Here is a 15,402-nt window from a genome sequence, read left to right on the forward strand (position 1 = left end):
TAGATTGAATTGTAATTTCAAAACCAAAGTGAATTCAAGGATTAAGTATTCAAGATAAATAGAGATCCATTATAGATACATATGTCATTAAGGAATTGATTTACAAAGACAGATACACAGTGTAGATACAGAAACACAATAGATTGGACAATGGAACATATGCGAATAGATGAGGTATATAAAATCAATAACTGTAATAAGTATAAGAAGGGACCAGAAAAGAAAGGAAGTTTTTTGTTTTTTAATATATTTTCATATATTTTATGTGTACACATTTTAGTATCCATGTTTGCTAATGTTGTTTTTTGTTTTGAACTGTTTAATTGTGTTTTGGTTTTTATATATAGGATATAAATTATATATTTAAGGAATATAGGAAAGAGTCTATTGATAAATTTTGGCATATCTACTGTACTTAGCTTTTTATTCATGTTGATTTATGATAACCAAACTTGTCAATTTGACTATGTAAGTCTATATAAAAAATAATAATAAATTCAAAAAAATGCCAGTCCTGCAGCCACAACGTTGTGAGTTCGATCCTGCAGGGCTCAGCTTTCCATCTTTTTGTAGGTTGGTAAAATGAGTACTGAGCTTGTTGGGGGCGGTTGGCTTACACATTATAAACTGCTTGGAGGGTGCTTAGTTCACTATGAAGCAGTATAGAAGTGTAAAATGCTATTACTAGTCTTCCATAGTTGCCCAGCTAGAAGGGATACATCTGGTGCAGTAACAATTGGTTTGTAATAATAAGATAACAGCAGCAATGGCAAATGAACTGGATGTGTTTCCTGTTTTGTCCATTCAGGTTCAAATATTGCGTGAAGGTGGGTGATCGTGTTTTCCCTGCTGTGGTGTCTAACAGCAAGAAGGGAGCAAAACAGATGGCTGCTGAGGCTGCCATGAAAGGCCTCAGTGAGGACACGAGTGGCTTACTAGAGCAGGTACTGTATACAGGAATCCCTCCTCCTCTGGGCTTCATCCCACTCTCTTAATCACTCTCTTCCTCTCATGCTTATTTGCTTGCCTTTAGACAGAGGACCAGGATGACCAACCATTAGAAGTGTCTGGCAGCCAGCTTACGAATCTGGAGGAGACCAAGACAGCCAGTGCAAAGGGTGTTGGCGAGTTGATCAAGTATTTGAACTCCAACCCTGTCAGTGGCCTACTGGAATATGCCCGGGCCAATGGCTTTGCTGCAGAATTCAAGCTGATTGAACAGACAGGCCCACCCCCAGACCCAAAGTGAGTAAATGTCATGTTCTTCCTTCTTTTGACAGAAATGCTGTGAATGTAGCATACTTTGGTTTTATTAAGGCCTTTGACAAGGACTCCCATGATATTCTTGCAAAATGGCTAATAAAATGTGGGCTAGACATTGCAGCTGTTAGGTGGATTTGTAATTGGTTGATCAACTGAACCCAAATGGTACTCACCAGTGACTCCTCTTTATTCTGAAGAGACGTAACTAGTGTGGTGCCATAGGGTTCTGTCTTGAGCCCAGTGCTGTTCAACATCTTTATCAATGACTTGGATGATAGAATAGAGGGCCTTGCTTATCACATTTACAGATGACACCAAATTACGAAGGGTAACAGGATCAGAATCCAAAATGGTAAAAGATCTGGAAATTCTGTCCTGCGAGAAGCAGCTTAGATAGCTGGGTATGTTTAGCCTGGAGAAGAGACGGTTAAGAGGCGACATGATAGCCATGTTTAAATATTTGCATGGATGTTATATCAAGGATAGAGCAAGCTTGTTTTCTGCTGCTTTTCCTCCCTAAGTGCAGTATCTTACATTTCTCCATGTTGAAATTCATTTTGTTAGCTTTTTGTCATGGGGAACAGGATGTGATTGCCCAATATTTTTATTTTTAAAGAGCTTGGGGAAACTTGTCAGTGTTGAAAAGGCTGTGATTGCAAAAGATGGTGTTGGGATCTTATAGAATCCTGAAATCATAAAGCTGGAAGAGGGACTGCCAGGGCCATCTAATCCAGTTCCATGACCTGCAGAAATATACAACTAAACCCTCTGAAGAGATAGCCATCCAGGCTCTGTTTGCAGGCCTCCAAAGAAGGAGAGACTTGCACTCTCTGAGGCAGTCTATTCTGCTGTTTAACAACTCATAGTTTCCAGTAGTTCATTCTAATGCTTAGGCAGGATCTCTTCTCTGGTAATTTAAATCCATTAGTTTATATTCTGTTCCCTGGAGCAAGAGAAAACAAGTCTGCTCCATCTTCTACATGACATCTCTTTACATATTTAAAGAGCACTATCATATCACTTCTCAGTCTTCTCTAAGCTAAACTTATCTAGCTTCCTAAACCTCATAGAGTCTGTAATGATCTTGAACACTCGGTTCTGGACATGTTCCAGCTTGTCAGTATTATTCTTGGACTATAGTGCCTAGCGTTGAAAACAATATTCTAGGTGAGATTGGACCAAAATAGAATAGAGTGGTTTTATTGCTTCCCTTGATCTGGACATTGTATTCCTGCTGCATTGGCATTTTTGTCTGCTGCATCACACTGTTCATTCATATTCTGCTTGTGATCTAGTTCCGTTTCACATAGATACTGCTTTCAGGCCAAGTGTCACCCATTGTGTTTGTGCATTTCATTGTTCTTGCATATCTCAGAATCATAGATTTGGAAGAGACCACAAATCCCCCTTTTCTCAGCCTCTCTACTCAGGTCTTGCTGGTTCAGGTCTATGACCTCTCTGACTGGATGGACTGCCATGCAGTCTTCTTCCCTTTCTATTGCCTTCTACTTTTCCGAGCATTATAGTCTATTTATTTATTAAGAATAGAATAGAAGTTTATTGTTAAAAGCTAAAAGCCGTCACAATATAAAATAGGTCAAAACAGTAAATACAAAAACAGTATGACAAAAATCAAGGCACAAAAAACAAAACTAAAACAACATGATAAAATTAGTAAGAGAGACCCATCAACAAAAAAACAATAATACATCATAAATGATAAAATAATAGAAACATAAAACTAGAATGATTCTAGCTGTCATTCAGATCGAGAAAATGGATTCTAATCTTGCTACCATAGAAGTAACAAATACATTGTTGTTGGCCAAAAGGACACAAATCTACTGAAAGCAAGATCTATTGGAAAGGGAATGTAAAATACATTCAAGAAACCTTTGTCTAGGTAGGAGATATATACAGAGGACAATGTAAAAGGTAATGTTTGATATACTCCACTTCCCCAGTTTTGCAGATACATAATCTTAGATGGACAGGAGTGTTACTATATCTGCCCAACAAATAGGCAGAAGGCATACATTGGTACCTTAGAGCTGTAAATGCTTTCCTAGCAGGGGCCAGAGTAAGATTAATAAAGTAATGCTCTAACCCAAATGATGTCTTGTACAATGGGTACCAAAAAGAAAAAGAAGAGTTCGAGAGTGACTGAAGATTGGTCCATTTGGAAGCAAGATAATTTTTCTCTTTAATCAGTTGCTTGACTCTACGGATGACATAATTTGGAAGTGAGTCCACATTAATCTCATAGTTCTGCAATATCATTCTAACTATAGATACCCAGGAGCTTGGAAAGTTAACAGATATTTGTTCTAAAAAACATTTTTGGGAGCCTGGAAACACTCATGGATAGCAACTTTAGCCAGTAGAAGGCAAGAACAGTATGTGAACCAGCTTAAAGAGTAGTTTGGCCTATTTCTGCTCTCAGAAAAGAGTCCGGGTACACTTAGGGACAGCCAACAGGGAAACAAGCTTGCTCCCTCATCAATAAGCCATCCCTTCAAATATTTAAACAGGGCTATCATATCACCTCTTAACCTTCTCTTCTCCGGGCTAAACATCCCTAGCCCCCTGAGTCTTTCCTCATAGGGCATGATTTCCAGACCCTTCACCATTTTAGTCACCCTCCTTTGGACACGCTCTAGTTTCTCAATGTCCTTTGAGACTCCTTGGGCGAATCACATGCTTTCAGCCTCAGGGGAAGGCAACGGCAAGCCTCCTCTGAACAAATTTTGCGAAGAAAAGCTAAGCCAGAAACAAGTTGAAGGCACAAAACAGCAACAAAATAAAGATATCACTACACTTTGTAATTTGGTTATTTTCTTCTTTTGACAAGGTTTGTCTTCCAAGCCAAAGTGGGAGGACGCTGGTTCCCCGCCGTCACTGCACACAGCAAAAAACAGGGCAAGCAGGAGGCAGCTGATGCGGCGCTCCGGGTTCTGATCGGAGAGAACGAGAAGGCCGAACACACCGAAGCCTTGACGATCACTGAGGTAGGCTTGAGTCACTTGTCCTCACATTGCCTTACTGAGCTGCTTCCTCTTCAGCAACAGCAGGTGCCATTCTTTTTGCAAGACCTTCATGCTGTTTCCTTGATTCACTTGACTAAATTGCTGTGATGTAAACCCTGGGTCACAAAACAGCACAGGTGTCGTTTTTTAACTTGGGAGGCAGCTGGATGCATTAGCAGTTTTATTAAAAATGGCAAAGCAAAACCTTCTTTTAAAATATGAGTGAACTGTTGCAGCCTTTAGATGTGGCTGAATTGCAGATCCCACTGTCTTCCACTCTTGACTGTACTGGCTGATGGTATTTAACAGTCCAGTGCCAGGAAGGTACCACAAGTTACTTATTTTTAGGGAGTCTCTTAATTGGCAGATAACTTCAGATTGTTTTTTAATCTGAAGTTATGGTTGTTCAGCTCATCTCATGAACTCCATAAATGTCTGGGCCTCATTGGAAGACCTCAAATTCAGAACACTAGTGAGCTCCTGGTGGAGGATCCAACTTTTTAATTCTTATTTTAAATGGGTATCCCATCCTTGTATATGTTTGGGTTTTTTGTTTGTTCATTTGTGAAGCTAAATGAGGCATTTGTGGTCTTTTCTCTGTCCTCTTGCTGTAGCTGCCCGTGAGTGGAAGTACCCTTCATGACCAGATAGCAATGCTCAGCCACCAGCGGTTCAACACGCTCACCGCTCGCATCCAACACAGTTTGCTTGGACGCAAGATCCTGGCTGCCATCATCATGCGGCGAGGGCAGGAGGGCCTTGGAGTTGTGGTGAGCATTGGGACAGGTAAGCCATTTCAGTTTGGGATGTGACCCCATATTGTAGGGTAAGTTTTGTGATTGTTGGAATCACAAGTTAGGTTAGTTTTCCATAGTTCATCTGACAAAGGCTCATACATTTCCCATTTAGGCCAGTGGTTTCAGATCTTGGCTTCCCAGATGTGATTAGACTACAGCTCCCAGCATCCCTGACCATTCGATATGCTGGATGGAGTGTTTGGTGAGCAGAAGATCAGCAACATCTGGAGAACCACATTAAGGAATCAAATGCTACAGTGCTGCTGCTCCAGAGAATAGGACCTGGAGCAGTGGATTCAAACTACAGGAAAAGAGATTCCACCTTAACATTAGGAAGAATGTCATAGAATCATAGAGTTGGAAGGGACCCCAAGGGCCATCCAGTCCAACCCCCTATCCCAGGAGTTTATCAACTGCTAAAATCCATGTTTCCGGCCACTCTTGCTCTGCCTTCGATTTGTTGACATCCTCGTTTAAGCAGCTGAATCTGTCAAAAACCTTTTCCAGTGATCTAACTTGAAGGGACTGTGCTATCTCTGGATCTATACTCGTACTAATGAAAAATTCATCTTCAAAAACACAAATCTCTTCTTTTTCACTGACAGCTTCAACGTAGAAATCTTGGCAATTTCGCATCAAAAATTCAATTTCTTGTTTTGGAATCTCTCTGTCATCCTTGAGGTCCGATAAAGACGCATGCGCATGAAGTCCCAAGTAAATCTCTTCTTTGGCGACAAAATTATTTGGGTCCTTGTGGTCAAGTCGAAGATTGTCTTTGCTCCTGACAGACCGCTTTCAAGTAGTTACTACACAATGTCTTCAAGAGTCATTTGGTTTCAGGCTTTACTTTGTATAATACAGGTCTCTCAGTTGGAACGTGGTATTAAAGTCCGTAAATAATCCGAGAACATATGACATTAATTCCAGATAGAATCTCTGTGAACTTATTGTTCATGGTGTTCAGTATTTCCTCAGTGGTTTCCGATGGATCATCAAAAACCGATTGTCTTAATAGGCCTTCAGTGGTGTGTTTACTGTTCCAGTCCTCTATACCACCTGCCTTTACAGAAAGCCACCTTGTTGTTGAAGGAGTTAATATTTGTGAATTTCAACCTTGAAAAATTCTTGAAATCCCACTAAAATCTGTTGCCTGTGGTAACTTTGGATAACAGTGCGCCCCTTCTCTCTCTGGCTTTGCGTCGCGAACGAAGATTCAGGAAGGACTCATGATCCCGCGACTTTCTACAAGCGCTTGGTTGACTAAAAAGGCCAATTCGGGATAAACACGGTCCGGTTGCAGAAAGCACAGCAGAAGTCTCCTTGGGTGATTTTCCAGGTTTGCGGTTCTTTCTGTGTTGTCGTTTCTCTTCGAGGCTCGTTCGCGTGAGCTTTCGAGAAGGTGCGTCATGGATTAGTGCGGTCTCCATGCCTCCCGAATCGATTCAAGGCCAGGGAGGACCATTGTTGGTGATCTATCTGGCCAAGCTTGAGATGTTGTTTTCAGGAGTCCTTGTTCTTCTTTGGGGCGCCCCTCTTACGCTCTGACCCGTGGCCAAATCACATAATTACATTAGAAGTGAATTATTATGCAATCTAATATAACTCCACAAGTAAAACAAACAATAAAAATTTTCTGTATTCGTTCAATTAAAAGTTTAATTTTTGGTAGGCTTATATAATATTATAATAACAACAACTTGCAACGGGACTGTCGAGAAGACCGTTGACTACGAGATAAGATCAAATTAAATTAACCCAAATAGTGTAAACTGCACAGATTATCCTGGCCTTTCATTAGTTTGGGTTATAGTTTGTTATATTCAATGAAATTATTACTGTATTAATAATTAAGCAATTTAAGTATGCTTGTTTGTTTACTTATTGTTCAAAGTCTAATGAAACTGATGGTCTTATATCCGAAATCTTACCTCAGGTTTAGATTTTCTTATGACGAAACGGTCCATTCTTCCATTTGGAAACAAGCAAACAAACAAAAAAACCAGGTTACGCTCAATACTAGTGAATACAAAAACAAATGTACCACACCAGCCAGTCGCCATAACTGCCATGGGCAGAGAAACAATGAACACAAAACTCCGTTTTGAAGCTGGTTAAAGAAGTGATGGCTCTTGCTTGCAAATGATTGAGCCAATCTCTGCCGTGTGTAGGCAACTCCCAGGTCAAACCGGGAATCCGGGAACTGTAGTTTGTTGTGACTGTTGAGAGGACACTGCTTTTACCGGCAGCCCAGGCTCCATGCTGAAATCTGGGCTTGGTGGTTTGTTGTGCCCAGAATCCCATCATCGCAGGGAGCCTTGCAGTTAGACCAGTGGTTCCCAATCTTCCTAATGCCATGACCCTTTAATACAGTTCCTCATGTTGTGGTGACCCAAAACCCATGAATTATTTCGTTGCTTATTCAATGTAATTAAATAGGTGTTTTTTCAGTGGTCTTAGGCGACCCCCATGAAAGGGTCATCGACCCCCAAAGGGGTCCCCACCCACGGTTTGGGAACCACTGAGTTAGAAGCCGTGCACTGGATGGCAATGGAAAAAGAAACGAAGAACGAGAGCCACAAAACAACACTCTTGGAAGGCAGGGCAGGGATGCCAACTGGCCAGGTGCTCTCTGCCATGCTCAGAGGCATGTTTAATCACTAACACACACACACACACTCTCAGGGGCATCACATTCACATTACACAAGTCGTGTGGGCAGCCCATGGAAGGGAGGGAAGATGGATCATCATCCATGATTATTCTACCCAGGCACTCTGCCCATGCTCAGAGGCCACTTCCCACCCCTTTTACTCTTCTACTTTTTCCCTCCTGTCAATCTATAATGGTCCTCACAGGACCAACAACGACCCTGAGAAGTAGACTTGGGGCACTCTGCTCTGCTCTAGGCACACACACAGCACTCCACAACAGCAATCTATTATGCATTAATTTACATTGCCTTTGTGTGCCCTTAAAACTTATTTCTTACTTGGACACCAGCTTAAGGCATTGGGAAGACAGGCAGAGCAAGCCAAGAGCCTCACTCCTCCTCAGCAACAGGCTGCCAATGCAAAAGCAATCTCAGCAGCAAACAGCAGATTGCAAGCAACACGTGCCTGCCTCGGTTGTCTGTCATGGGGGGCGGGCCCAGTGCTGCGTCGGAGCCAATCAGGCTTCGCGCGTCTGGCGCTCAGGCTGGCTTCGGCCAATCAGCGCCGTGGGCGGGGTGCTTGAAAAAAAGCCCGGGGTTGGAGTCGTTGAGGTCCGCGAGTTGGTCTCGCGGTGGTCCACGCCCTTTCGCGCCCCTCGTCAATGGGCGCCAAGAAGGGGGCCCTCGCTGGCTTGCTCTGCTCTCTCTCTCTCTCGCGCGGTGGCTGCTGGGAAAGCAGCAGAGTGAGAGGGACAAAAGCGAGCAAAGAAGGAAGCCGTATGAGGGGCCTTTTGCACTCAGAGGCGTTCTCCTTCATTGTTGCGTCGCTCGCTCGGAAAGCATGTCTCACAAAACAGATCTCTTTTGGACAAGAGACGCGAAGAGTACGAATACCGGTAAGGAAGGCTTCCTCGCGTCAGCGCGAGAAGGCCTTCGATGGCGGCGGGGGCGGGGTTGGTTCGCCCCTGGCAACGACCTGATCGGAAAAAGTACTTTTTAGCTGTGACTGAGGGATACTGGGGGAGTTGTAGTCCAGAAGTTAATTTTTCCGACGCTGAGGGTGGGGGAGGCGGAGGGGCTTATAAGCGGAAAGGAGGAGAGTCCTGGCAGTCCGTTTCTATACACTTTGCGGGTTTTTCACAAATTTGACTAAACGCCTCTCTAGGGAATCTCCAGGTCCTCCAGCGCAACTTCTTATGGTCAGCTTCACCAACCGTCGCCTGAGGGCCTGCTAGAGATTCCTAGAGAGGACGCTATACTGGGCCTTTGTAGCTCCTCAGGCAACCTATGGTCCGTGTATGGCAGATGTGACCCACAGAGTTGCCCTGGCTTCTCAAGGAATGGGCACAGCTGGCATACATGTTTAAATGTGCAAAAGCACTCACAGCAGGACCTGGGCCTCCAGGTTCAAGCTGAGTCCAACTGCGAAACCTGTGTCTTTAGGGGGAGTGTGTTCCCATCTAACGCAGGCGGATCCCTATTCCCCGATCTGCCTTCCGACTGACCAGGAGCACCTCTGTCTTTCTGGATAAGATGTGATGTGTGCCTTTATCTGAGCTGAATCTCTTGCTAGTTTTAGAGATGATATCATGCTTGTATTATGAGGACAGGCATGTTTCCAGGAAGAAGGAGATGTGAAAATGGAGGAAGGAACATCAGTAGTTTAGATACACAAATGAAAATGAAACTTGGATGGTTCTGAGGAGTTAAATAATGAGGTGGGCAAAGGCAGGTTTACAGTTGAAACTGGAGAAAAAAGAATGAACACAGATAAGTTACAAAACTTCAAAGTAAACAATGAACACTTGAAATAGCTACAGTTTTCCATACTTAAGCTCAGTCCGTAGTCAATCAGAGTGGAGAGACTGCAGCCAAGAAACCAAGACTAGGATTTCAAGGGCAGCTATGAAAGATCTGTAGACATGTTTTCTAAAGTGTGATGATGTACATTGAATATTAAAGTTAGTATGTCCATGCCATCATGTTTCCCAATTCTATTGTGTGGTTGTGGAAACCAATAGTAAAGAAAAAAACGATAAGAAAATCAATTCGGAGGTCTCATTCGTATGGCTGCCATATGTCAGGTTGATGGCAGCAACAACAACGATATTTTCAGAAAGCCACTAAAGTGACTGTTAACATCCTCTTAACTCATTTATGGCCTTCTTCTTGTGGTCTCCTCCTAGTTCTGAAATTTCCTCTCCCAACAATGGCTTCATTTTGATAAATTAAAAACTAGCTTTTTGTCCATAATTGAATAACCCAAAGACAGCATCTTGACTCTTACCATACTGGACTCTGGGTCTTATTCTTTGCTTATTTAGCTGAGTTTCAAACAAATTTAAGTGTCCCTGCTGTTTTCTTGTGATCGCTCACTTCAAAAACCAACGCCATTCTCTCTCTTTGGCTTGTGCTTACAGGCCGTCATGCTGCCAAAGGACATTGCGAAGCTGGTGCCCAGACCCATTTGATGTCTGAGTCAGAGTGGGGAACCTGGGAGTTCAGCAGAGCCAGGTTGGGTTCACTACATGATCCATGAACCAGGTGGGCTTTGGATGCGGTGTGAATTTGGCTGGGGGAGGAGGCAGGAACAGCTTGTGTAAATGTTAGAGACTTTCCTGGAGGGAGGGATTCTAAAGACCCCAGATCCCAAGATAGTAGGAAATGGGTTTGTCAGGATGCAAAATAAGCTTGCACTAGTTCTGGAAGTGTAAATCCACTGAGTGACCTTGGATGAGTCACACTCGGCCCTGAGAACACTATCATAGAGTTGTCATATGTCTGCATAGACCTGAAGGCACACAACAACAAAAAGCAAAATAAGAATGTGAGACACCCAGACCCCACTAAGTGATTTGGTTCTGGTAGTCGGCCAAAAAAAACAACAACCCCTAAACAAAACTTTTGTTCTGCTTGTCTCCATTGAGCCATAGGAACTCACTTGGGGCATTCGTCCCTTCGCATTTGTAGCCTACAGTGCTGTTGTTGAAGATAAAGTGAGGAAGGAGATCCGAAATGCACATTGAGCTGAGATACAATAGCATTGTTCTTTCTTAAAAAGCAAACCAACCTGGAATTTGCAAATAGCTGATCTAAGCCTCAGATTCCAATTGTGGAAGTCAGCTGTGTCTCAGCTATAGCTATGCTGTTGATGCAGGGACGTTTCTAAGTTTGCATCTGTGTTGAAACATCCAGTCTAGGCTGCAGCAGACTTGTATTATTTTAGAGACCTATTTACATTCTGTTTCCTCTCTCCCTGAAGCCTCATATCCTGCTTTTCCGAAGGCCGTTACCAAAGAAACCAGAAAAATGACGGATGTAGACTCTCCTGCATTTCAGATACAAGCACCTTTTTAAAAAAGCGACACTGCGTTCTTATTTTTTGTACAAGTTTGAAAAACATTTTTCATATGTCAAGAAACGCCATCAGCCTAAACAAGACGCCCCAGTGCAAGACAAGAAAGGAGGGCCTCGGCTGCAGAGAGATTTTCGTACGGGAAAGGACTTGATTTAGCTGCCGAGACATTCGGTTTTAGGATGGTTGGAGTTCCTTGCTTTTCTCCACATAGCAGGGCTAGTTGGTCCTTTTTTTTTAAAAAACCTTGGACAAAGCACGTGTTTCTCAGCTTGGGTGTTGTTTAGGTGTTTTATTATGTATTTCAGGTTATTTTCTGCATTTTTAAAAAAAGTGTTCTCGAATGACTGTTCTTAAGGCTCTGTCAATAAAGCTCAGAGATTTGTTCTGCCTTTTGTTTCTCCCCCCTGACTGGGCCAGACTTTCTGTTACTGCTGAAATAGTCTTGCTTTAACAACTTTAACAATTTGCTTGGTATCATCGATGAGCAAAAAATTCCACACCAGGTGAGAGGCATGCCTTGTTCTGGTTTTCACTGCCAGCTGGCTTGGTTTCTTACTGGAAACATGAGAGAGGGGTTTTCTCAACTATCGATGTGAAATGTGTAGGTCATGGAGGGATAGAGTGATTTGGATCCAGACTTACTTTGCCACCCACTAAGTAGAATTCAAAAGATATACCATGTTAATACATATATATCTGTGGAATAAAACTATTAAATGGTTGGATGAAATAAATATATTAAATATAGACCTGTTCCCGATGCCAAAAATAAAGCTGTTTGGGTCTCTTTGGAGTATGCTGTTTAAATGATGCATTGCATCCTAAGAATCCGGAAGTCTGCACCAAGCTGCACTCCGGTGTGCTTAGGAATGGAGTGTGCTTTGCGCAACCTCAGGCTCTTAGGACCCATGCCATTTAAATAGCATACTCCAAAGAGTCCCAAAGCAGCTTTATTTTGGCGTCTTGAACAGGCCATAGTAAATCTTTACTCATGTTCTAGTTATAGTTATGTGTGTAGGTATCTTTGTAAGAGTGTTTAATGTATATGTTTGTTTTTGGTAATAACTTTTTGTGATTTTTGTAATATGTGTATATTTAAATATTAAAAAGATTTTGTAACTGTGTTAGTTTGTAGAATCGGTACGTAAGAGAGGTCTTGTAGCACCTTTGGGACCAACTGGAAAAGAAAGAAAATGGCAGCAGGAGGTTTTGTGAGTCAGTTTTTAATTAATTTAGCTTACTGCATATACTCAGCTATGTCGACCTCATGTATAAGTCGAGGCAATCTGGGGCCAAATGATGGATTTTGCTATGATTGTGGATCAGTTGAGATAAACTAGGGCATTAGCAAATGAAGCAAAAGTAAAACAATGTCAAAGAATTACAAAATTCCAGCAGACATAGCTCTTTCTGCTACTCTTAGGCTGGATGGATGAGAGAGTATAGGGGGTCACTGCTTCCAGGACAGATTGTACTCTTGCTTTTCACCATGCATGGTTCCTTCTTTTAAATAAGAGTTAAGATACAAGTGTTTACACTGACCTGTGTATAAGTCGACTCCAATCTTTTTTTGAGGGGGTGTCAGGTTTTGACTAAATTTCTAGACATACATGAATATATATACAGTTGCTTCCCTACTGGCTACAAAGCCGGATGCTAGCCCCCTTCTGTATAAGTAGCAGAACTTTGAGGGGTGGTACTTGTATGGCTTGTAAATAAAGCTGCACTAGAAGTGTTAGAAAGTAAATTATCTGATGAGAAGGTACATGGAATTGTTTCTCAGTTAAAACCTGACCATATTGTGCTGAAGGAAAGGAGCTCGTGTTGAGAAAGGTCTGACCTTATTGCCCTCATTAAATACCTGAAGGACTCATGCAGGAAGGCGCAGGCTTATGCTCTTCTTCTGACCAGCAGGTAGAACCAGGTCTAATGGTATGAAACTATAAGAGGGTAGGTTGAACATTAGAAGGAATTTATTGGCAGTAAGAAAGGTTGGAGAGCCAGCATGTTGTACTGGTTTGAGTGTTGGACAGACTAACCGGCTATATCTTTGAATTCTACCCCTTCACATACAGGGTTATCGTATCACCTCTTAATTTTACCTTCTCTGGGTACACATACAAGCTACCTAAGTCTCTCTGATAGAGAGCCATGCTTTCCAGACCTCCTGTCAGGGATGCTTTGATTGAGAGTTCCTGCATGGCAGGGAGTTGGACTAGACAGCCCCCTGTCTCTTCCAATTCTTGATTCTCTGCTTCTCTGACCTCTTAACTGTCTCTTTTCCAGGCTAAACATACCCAGCTCATGTGTGACTCCTGATAAGGTTTCTTGGCCTGTTACAGACAGCCAAAATAAAGCTGCTTCGAGTCACAGTGGAGGTATGGTGTTTCAATGATGCATGCGTCCTAAGAGTCCAGAAGCTGCACCAAAGCCACGCTCCAGCTGGAGATGGCTTTGTGCGACTTCTGACTTTTAGGACGCATGCATCATTGAAACACCATACCTCCACTGTGACTCGAAGCAGCTTTTTTGGCTGTCTGTAACAGGCCTTGGTTTCCAAACCTTTCAACATTCTGGCCACCCTCCTCTGGACATGCTCCAGAGTACAAGGTCAATTTCTTATGTTTTCTGTTTAAAGGGCACTTCATTCAGAACTGTGAGGTCTGGAAACTCCTTTCAGTTAACTCCAAAGCAAGGATGTATGCCCTTCAGATGCTGGACTGCGGACTCTATTCAGCTCTATCCAGTACAGCAAGATCTGGTCTCGTGTGTTTGAGCATTGGTTAGGACTCTGGAGTCCAGGGTTCATATCCCCGTTCGGCTTTACCACCACTGGGTACTTTGAGCAAGTCCCAGTCTCTCAGCCTCAGGGAAGCAATGGCAAACCTCCTCTGAAAATCTTGCAAGGAAAAACCCAGTGAGATCTAGAATGCCCTAAGTAACAAGTTGAAGGCACACAACAGAAGCGGGTTGGCACCAGTTACACAGACAGGTGAGATATTCTGGGGTTCCTGCATTGAGCAAAGTGTTGGACTTGTGACCTCTGGAGCCCATTGCAACTGGTTTTGTGACCTTTGGTTAGGCATTGCCCTTTTAATAACATGCTTTCACACAGGGTCAGTAGCGAATAGGGACATGGACACTGACTGAGGTGGAGCATGGCCCTTGTGGGCTCTTCCAACTCTATGATTCTATTATTGCAAGGTCAGCAGCTAGAGGCCCAAGCGCCGCATGACGGAGTGAGCTCCCATCACCAGTTCCCACTTCTGCAGCCTCACAGTTCTTTCCAGTTTTATTAGGGGGTGGAAATATCATTATTTTTATTTTCTTTTACTTTATTAAAATAAATAATGTTAAATAATATTAAATATAGTTTTGGGAAGAGTGCAATATATATTTTGTTATAATATTAACATAATCATATTTAATATGTAAATAATGTTAAAATAATGTTTTGGGCGAAGGGTGCAATATAAATTATATTGTTATATTAATATAATATTTAAATGATAAATATGTTAAATAATTAGTTTTGGGAGAAGGGTGCAATATAAATTTTTTGTTATAATATTAATATAATAATATTTAATATAATAAATAATATTAAAATAATAGTTTTGGGAGAAGAGTGCAATATAAATTATATTGTTATATTTAATATAATATTTATATGATAAATAATGTTAAAATACTAGTTTGGGAGAAGGGTGAAATTATAAATTATATTGTTTATATTAACTTAAATCTTAATATGCTAAATAATGTTTAAAAATCATAGTTTTGGAGATATGTGACATATAAACATTCTTGTTATATTATATAATATCTTAATATGATAAATATTGTAAACATAATAGTTTGGGGAGAAGGGTGCAATATTAAATTATTTTGTTATATATTAATATAATAAATATTTTCATATACTAAATACATATTTAAAATAAATATGTTTTGGGACGAAAGAGTGCAATATAAATTATATTGTTTATTAATATCCTATTTAATATGATAAATAATGTTTTTTAAAATACTAGTTTTGGGAGAAGGGTTGCCCATATAATTATATTGTTATCTAATATTAATTATGTAAATGATAATAATGTTAACCTCATAGGTTTTGGGGAGACGGGTCTGCCAATCTAAAATTTATATTGTTATATAATATAATATTTAATATGATAATTTAATGTTAAAACTAATAGTTGTGGGAGAAGGGTTGCAATATAAACTTATATTGTTATTAATATAATATTTAAATGATAAATAATTATAAAAATAACCGTTTTGGGAGGAAGGGTTTGAATCTAA

The 15,402-nt window shown here is 41.3% G+C and overlaps 1 protein-coding gene across 1 annotated transcript in view; it reads left to right on the plus strand.

Annotated features, from left to right (window-relative positions):
* The window catches only part of LOC121915788 (double-stranded RNA-specific adenosine deaminase-like), an 8,547-nt gene extending 3,359 nt beyond the window's left edge, over positions 1-5,188 (plus strand). Inside the window, exons 3-6 of the mRNA XM_042440313.1 lie at positions 809-944; positions 1,034-1,245; positions 4,115-4,271; positions 4,904-5,188. Of these exons, the coding sequence (XP_042296247.1) occupies positions 885-944; positions 1,034-1,245; positions 4,115-4,271; positions 4,904-5,101 (627 nt within the window). The 5' untranslated portion in view covers positions 809-884 and the 3' untranslated portion in view covers positions 5,102-5,188. The remainder of the gene's footprint in view (positions 1-808; positions 945-1,033; positions 1,246-4,114; positions 4,272-4,903) is intronic.
* Positions 5,189-15,402: the final 10,214 nt, after the last annotated feature.

Source organism: Sceloporus undulatus, chromosome 9 (assembly GCF_019175285.1).
Source record: "Sceloporus undulatus isolate JIND9_A2432 ecotype Alabama chromosome 9, SceUnd_v1.1, whole genome shotgun sequence".
In the NCBI taxonomy this organism is placed as follows: domain Eukaryota; kingdom Metazoa; phylum Chordata; class Lepidosauria; order Squamata; family Phrynosomatidae; genus Sceloporus; species Sceloporus undulatus.